General features: G+C 37.1%; 1 protein-coding gene across 1 annotated transcript in view; it reads right to left on the reverse strand.

Moving 5' to 3' along the window:
- Positions 1–461: 461 nt before the first annotated feature.
- LOC108503743 (protein Dok-7-like) overlaps positions 462–8,015 on the reverse strand; it is a gene marked incomplete at its 5' end in the record, with an annotated part of 41,194 nt that continues 33,640 nt past the window's right edge. Inside the window, 3 exons of the mRNA XM_017828011.1 lie at positions 462–2,247; positions 4,126–4,278; positions 7,041–7,112. Of these exons, the coding sequence (XP_017683500.1) occupies positions 2,111–2,247; positions 4,126–4,278; positions 7,041–7,112 (362 nt within the window). The remainder of the gene's footprint in view (positions 2,248–4,125; positions 4,279–7,040; positions 7,113–8,015) is intronic.

Raw genomic sequence — 8,015 nt, forward strand, 5'->3', positions numbered from 1 at the left:
TTTTCCTGGTAAACAGATTTTTACAACAGAAATATTGTAGTTTCGTTATATATTGTCATGGAAAACACTGCATTTCAATGCATCAGGGAAGGTATGTGCATTTTAAATATTAAATATAAATAGGCACATAGCAAGAGATTTAACTTTGGAAGTCCTCCAGTGGAGGATCCTTGACTGAAGAACAGTCCAGTCTAAATAAACCTGACCCCAGGAAGCCCAGGCCATTCAAGCTATACTGAGCATGTGTTTACAAAGCAGATCACCCCCGTTCACTTGTCAAATAACAAAAATCTTTTAAACCTAGAATCTCATAAGAAATGCTTCTTTTCCTTTCCCTTCAGAAATAAGCAAGGTGGATTAGCAGAAATATACATCTGAGCACAGGACAGATGAGAATGGAAATTGTCAACTCTCAAACACATATTTTTTATTTGAGAGACTTCTGATATTTTACATTAGTATTGAGGCTACAGTCAAATAAATTTATAGGTTAAATTCTGCCTCAAAAACAAACACCCATCTCTTATCCTAAGTCATTTAGTGAAACCCTCACTGGCACAAAACTTCCAGTCACCAGTATAAATTATGACGTATATCTAAAAATTTGGCTGTGATATTGGATCTTAAGAAGACACAGTCAAAAAATCATAATACCCACGATATCATTCCTGGTAACGTCTGGGAGCCAAAGCTGATATGTTATCAGAAAAAAAAAATTGTTTTCTTCATAAGTACACTTCCTTGTTAGTCTAGTGTCACTGCCATAACATTTTATAGAACATTTTATTTAAATAACATTTTATTTAAATAACATTTTATATTAGGGCAAATAAAAATAACAGAAGAATTACATAGGCAATGCAACATGGGAAACCAGGGTTTGAATCATACATGGGAAACCAGGTTTTGAATCATACAGTCTAACTGTACAAAAGCAGGATGCCACAGACTCATGGTTAAACCTATTTTACAAGATAACATCCTGTTGTGCCTCAATTCTGTAGCATCTCTGGAGACATCATCCTCTTACATAGAACTGGTTTTATGTTTTTAGGGACAGCAGAGAATTATTCAATGAAATTTTTAGATGTAATGTGGATGCTCTGCTTTTGATGCTGGTTGACATTCGGGATAGGGGTTGTGATATAAAGGACTCAATTTTCAAAAGTGAATGTTTCTTTTTAATACCCTGATTTTAAAATATTCTATCTGAGAAACCTGAGGCATGATTTTCAAAGGGATACATATGTTCCACTCCAGAAAAATTGCTAAGTATTACAGGTACTCAGCAGCTATGAAATCAAACTTATGGTTTGATCTAGGGTTTTCAAGAACAGAAGCACCCAAAATGGCCCTTCGCATTACTGTGGCTTATAGACATAATTAAATAACTTGTTTATGTGCTCTTTTCTGTATGCATACACATATGCATCCCTGACACTACAGCTTTTAAATCTGAGCAACTTTAGCCAAAGCTGCAGGATTCTTGGTGAGGTATAAAGCTGAATTATCCATAGGTAAAGTTAAGCATGTCCATAAATAAGCATATAAATTGAACAAAATTGTGCCTGCAAAAAAGTAGGCACTGGATTTTCTTGCTTTTGTAAGAGTCCATTAATATATTAATAGAGGTTTTACATGTTTTATACACTCAGATATATACATATATTTTAGCAGTAATGTGTGCTTACATACATACATGTGCACATATGCAAACATATGTGCACACTTACCACACACACACTCACATTCTCTTATCTACACACATTCAATTTCTTTATTTTTAAAGAAAATGCCACCATTTAATAAACACTGAAATTGGTTCCAGTTTCTCCATGATTTTAGAATTATAGAAAAAGGTAACATCTGTCATTGCGTATGAAAAAAAAAATCTGGACTTTACAACCAAATTAAAATAAAAAGAAAGACCAAACACACCCCTCATGCTACCAGCTTTCCAATTAGGAATCAAGATATTGGAATGAATCTGGTATAAATGCAAGAAGCAATGGCAGCATTTTGTTTGACTACTTTTTACAATTAGTGTGAATCTTTTGGAAGATGAATTAGTATCAATTTGTGGTGAGCAAAAAGTTCTTTCCTAGACAGGTCACTGCTGAGCCCCTTTCTTCTTCTGCTCCAGCTCCTGCAAACGTTCCTCCCGGCACTGGGCGTGCTGTGTCCCCACTTTGTGGGCTGTCTCAGTGGCTGCAATGTCAATCTGTGCATATCGGGATGATCCACTCCCTGAAACATCAAATGAAACCCTGTGAAAGACTCTACCCCTCATATATTCCTGGGTAAAACTGGCACAGGGTTAAGTATTGAGACACTTCTTCCACTGATTTCTTGGATGATCTTGGCCTGGTCTTAAAGCAAGCTATGTAAAGAGAGTAAGATTATAACCATAGCTAAACAAGGCTTTTTGAGGTGCTTTGTATATCTACATATTTCAGCTATCAGGTTTTCTTCAAATAAGCACAAATGAAACCACTCGCATTTCTGCCCCAGGTTCAAATCTCCATTCCTACTACCCCTAGTAAATGACAAAATTGAACTCAGCATTCCCACTTCTATGAGGCTTCATCACCAAGCTACTAGTCAGTAAATGAACAACATCTGGTATTTGAATAGAAAGCATTTGTGGCAGTTGGCAGAGTTCTTTGGATGGATTAGGCATCCTGTGAACATTTACCAGAGCAACCACCTTCAGCCTCAACCAGAATGACACTTTAGTTCATTTTTTGGCAATGGGGGGGGAGATAGAAGCTGCTCAGTCTTCTCTAGAGTAAAATAGTTCTGTATAGGTGCAGACATACAGGCTGCAGGCTGGGAAAACTTTAATATGAAAAAAATAAAGTATTTATGGTCATTAAAGGCACCTTCAAAGTTGCACCATTTGAGCCTGAGAGGGTGGCTGACATTTAGGAAAGTTTATGGAAATTGACTTTTCATTCTTAATGCCTTGGTTCATTGTCTTTAAAATGAAGATAAAATATTTCAACAGGAGAACTACTTTTAAGTCTGAGAGAAGCTTAGAATTACTTAACTAAAACCATATAAACGTTTAAAAAAAACCCAATGGGAAAAATCCTAGCATTTCAAAGTTTATAAAATTGCTGAATTTAAAAGTATAAAAGCTAAAATCTTAATAGCTGGAAACTATAGATGGAAAAACCATCAATACCAAATGTAAGCAATTAAATGCCAGATTCTGATTAGATGCTTTCTGTAACAAGGACTGCATCTCTAAATGTCAATATACGGTAGATATATTGCATGCTTATGTACTAATTGTTCAAGTTAAGCATTAGAAATAAAATACCCAACCCAAAGTATTTTTAAAAAAATCAGATAATTGGGCTAGCTTTCTCTTTGTCGCACTTTCAAACATCCTCATGGACAGCAGATAGAAGAGTACTGTGTTCTGTTCTTAATCATTTGCTGCACGGCTCCAGAGTCAGTGTCTTCAGGAGCAAGCCCTGTACAGCTACACCCACAGTCCCATTTCTGAAGCCAAGCAAGAAAACTTAAGTAAGTTTAGTCCTAATACGTGGGATGAAAACCTTGAGAACACAAGCAAATTACTGTCTTTCAAACTCCACAGACATAGAAATGTTCACTTGAGAAGGAGCACATATACAATGAACCTGTCAAAGGGATGCAACATCTTATAGAACACCATTACTCAAAAATCTTTCCCAAAAAAAGATGCCAATTAAAAGAACTGCCTCACAAACATACCAGAGTTCAACTACCGGTTAGCAAAAGCCTGTGGGTAGATTATTGAGTCATTAAGGTTGGAAAAGACCTCCAGTGCCTGACTACTCTTTCAGTGCAGAAATTCTTCCTGATGTCCAACCTGAACCTCCCCTAGGAAAAGTTGGCACTGTGTCCTCTTATCCTGTTGCTGGTTGCCTGGGAGAAGATACCAACCCCTACCTGGCTACAATCTCTTTTCAGGTAGTTATAGTGAGTGATGAGGTCTCCCCTGAGCCTCTTCTCCAGGCTAAACAGCCCCAGCTCCCTCAGCTTCTCCTTATATGAAATTAGGATTCCCCATGCCCCATATGTTCTGCATTACTGTATCCTGTGCTGTTTAAATAATATTGTAGACTTCCTTACCTCTTATGCTTGTGCTAGGTTCTTGAAGTTCCAGTTCCATGTAATGAAGCTGTTTTTTGGAAGTAGGGCTGACAGGAATATTAACATAGGTAGCTGTCTCACTGTGGGGTCGATCTGATGTAGGGACATCAGCTGAATAACCTACTGCCCCTTCTAAAATAAATAACATGTTATAACAGATCTATTTGCAATGACCAATTATCTATTTCATACAAAAACACACTGAAAGAAAACATTGAGCAGCAATAACTCTGCTTGCCAAACAGTACATTCCTCAGTGGTAGATGGGGCATGAGAAGACTACAGTTTATTCCTAAAAGATCCTGAGACACACTGATCAAGTCAGGATCTATGCAGAAGACCACAGACCAGGATCTTGCTGTGTTTTGGCAGAAAATAAACACTATGTGGACATTTCCCAATAACAGCAACATGTGCAGCACTATCTCGTAAGGTTTCCAGCTCCAGCTTAGGTTAGTGAAGCTTTATATGAAGTGATCTGTTCTAGGAAGATGCAAACTACTACATCATCTGCAAGACAGCAACCAAAATCACTAGAGGTTCAGAAAGCATATCCCAAAAAAGGGACTGAAGAACTATTTCAAGTAAAGGGAAAGCAAGCTTGAGGAGACAATGTTGGCTGCTTTCCTGTACTGAATTGAAAAAGATAGGAATTATGTCAAGTAGGGACAGACCACGTAATATAAGACTTTCATTGCAGGAAAACACATAAGAACACTAGAGCAAATTCCACAGTTTTCTAGAAATTTCTAAAAAAGACACAGATTAACACCTACCAGGAAATAGCTCCTATAAAGTGATTTTGACTTAGAGACAATTTTTTTGTTTATTGGATTAATTCTAAAGACCTCTTCAAGCCCTACTTTCAGTTATTCTAATCTTGTCTGCCAGTCCAGTCCAGTTGGAGTCCTTACCCTTAAATGCTTTCTGCTCTTAAGCCAGCTGAAGACAAAGAAGTGCAGAGGAAAAATAGTATCACTTTCAGGTTCTCCCTTTCCATGAAGTTCTCCCACTAAGCCCTTCCTTGTCCCCACATAAAACTCATCTCAAAACTTTGTTTGTCCAAACTGCTGCTTTTCTCTTTTGCTGTTTAGACACTACTGAGATGTGAGTGGAAAAGCAGTAGAATATCAAGGCATTTTAGAGCATAGGGAAGAATGACTTCTTATATCCAAACAAAAACAGCCATGAATAATCATTGAGAGAAACTTTTTCATCTCCTTGGAAGTATTAAGAATAGCAGAGATAGTTCATACAAAGTTAGGCAACAGTAAGGGCATGTTCCAGCATAATGGAATCTCCCCAGGCTTAAGCTGTCTAAATCAAAGGAGTCTACTATGCAGTCCAAAAATTTAAAAGCCTGCAAAGTTGGCCAATTTTCCCACAGATTTTCATAAAGAAAATTTAGGAACATCCACAAAGTATACAAATAGTTTTCTGACAGCCAGACTTCAAGCTGTTGTTCCAAAGCCAGATGTTAGGGGGAAAATGGCAAAATCAATGCAGAATCAAACAGAAGAAATTTTTATGTCTTCATTAAACATCATTCGCAGAAATTATTCTGTCTAAAATATTTCAAAGGAATTTAGCCTGGCTGTGCCAAAAGGAATTCAGCAGAATCATACCACTGAGAACCTGCATCACAAATAGAAGTTGTAAGCAAATGACAATCTTAAGGGCTAATACAGAGGCATGAACAGCTATGAAGGAAAAGTTAATTTTTGGAGTCTTTCTGTACGCTGTTAAAGTGATGTAGCAGGAGCTTAAGTGAAGCATCCTCAAAGCTGGCTAGTATGAAAACTAGTAATCTTCTCTATAGAGCTAAACAGTTGACAGGTTTAAGGAAGTTGAATATCATACCTGATCCAGACAAAACAAGGGATTTTCCTGAGAACTAAAAAGCCACATATGGAGAATATTGTATTAATTGGTAGGTCTTTGTGCAAGAAAAACAAAAGAAACACAGAAAAAAGAAGCCCTTGGCAACTGCCAAACATTCTTCTCAAAGTGGGAAGAAGAAAAAAACAACCAAGAACAAAGTTTGGAAATTGGAATGGAAGGAAAGGAAAAGTCTTCTGTTCTTCAGTCAGTGTTGTCTTAATAGAAACTGTGCTTTCTTTGTAAACATAGAAATACTTTGCATTTCATTTTTCCTTCAGAAAAAAAACAAAAGCTCGTTAGACACTAAAAACCGGCTCATATTTTTTTAAGATAAAGGTTTATTTAAAAAGCACAAAAGAGTCAAAAGCTCCTACTAAGAAAACAAGGCCCACACAGAGAGCCATGGACAAAGACAGTGCTTTCAGCAGTCCATTCTGGGTAGATAGAAGCAGAAGATGCTTATAAGAGGGGTCAGAAGACCAATATTTGAGAGCATTGTGAAAGAAGAATTTGGAAGAAAAACAGATGAAAATGCATGGTTACAACATTCTGCATGCTTACATAGGACAGAGTTGGTAGAATATCGTGACTTCTTGAAGAGAAAAGGGGAAAATGTAGGAATCAAAAAAGATAGTTAAGCAAGTAACAGGAGAAGAGTAAAGCTGAAAATTCAGTGGCCCTGACCTGAGGGGGAAATGAAAGAAAAAGAGTATAACTGGGGAGGGAAGAAGAAAATTATATTTTAAACTGCCTTTCTTTTAGCAAGTGCTGTTCATATTTTCTACCCAATATATGCACTGTTCTCAGAAATGCACAATAAATAACACAGAAATACAGCACAAAGTGTGTTTGTGAGAATGCATGTAAAGCTGACATGTTCAAAAGACAACACTTCAAAAATAAACACTTAAAAGAGATCTAAACAAAAAAAAAAAAAAGGAAAAAAAAGGAAAAAGAAACTGGAGGTGTTAGTGTGTCCTCTGATGCAACTGACTGCAAAAATCTGTACTCACCAGGTTCCTCAGAGCCAGTTGGAGTTCCAGGTTCTGAAGGAAGTGTTAGCATCTCATATCCCCCTTTAGGACCTAGAATACAGGAACACTGTTAATGGCTTGGGACTTAGGATTTTGTACAATATAATCAAAGCATATAATTTTCTGGTTTTGACTTTTAACTGTCTAAACTAAACAATCATACAGAATAATCTCAGAAACAGTGGCTAGTGTTGACTCTTCTGTAGTGGTGATGCCAGCATTTTCTAATGAATGTAACACCAGGAAATAAACTTCAGGACATTTTTACAAGTATTCACACTGAAGGCCACTGAAGTCAACAGTGGGTTTTGCTGTACATGGATGTGGGAGCAGAGCTATCTTGAATACATGAATCAGGGAGCAGTGAGTGGGTGATCTTGGGAGCATCTGGAAGACTCTTGTTAAAATTCCACCTCCACCATGATGGATAACTTCTTGATTTCTGACAAAGCTCTGTAGAAAATGCTTAAACTAGCCCTTCCAAAGATAACTTGGCTTTCCAAGTGCAAATCATCATCTTTACAAGAAGCCAGGTTGCACAACATCATTGATCCTTCATGAGCACTAAGCTGAAAAAAGATGCCCAGGTTTCTTCACAATCTTGGACTCCACCCCAGTTCAAACAAGGCAAGCAAAAATGCTATGTCCATAGAATGAACACATTGTAATTAATTTAGTATTACAAACACACATAATTTTATCTGCTGGCAGTGTTCTTTTTCTCCATTATCATGAAAAAGTATAATTAAATGTGGTGGGTGTTTTTTCTCAGCATATCATTGTTAGGGTACAGGATTTCTCATGGCCTGAGGTGAGGGTTTTTTGTGGGTGCCCTTTTTTAAGGTGCTGTCAGCATTTTACCACTGTGAATAAGATTACTGCTTATACTCTGACACTTATCTCATCTGTCAGTGCCTTTCTAACAAAAACTCTGCAAAGCAAAAAAAAACCCAA

The sequence above is a fragment of the Lepidothrix coronata genome, unplaced genomic scaffold (genome assembly GCF_001604755.1).
Source record: "Lepidothrix coronata isolate B3197 unplaced genomic scaffold, Lepidothrix_coronata-1.0 Scaffold145, whole genome shotgun sequence".
In the NCBI taxonomy this organism is placed as follows: domain Eukaryota; kingdom Metazoa; phylum Chordata; class Aves; order Passeriformes; family Pipridae; genus Lepidothrix; species Lepidothrix coronata.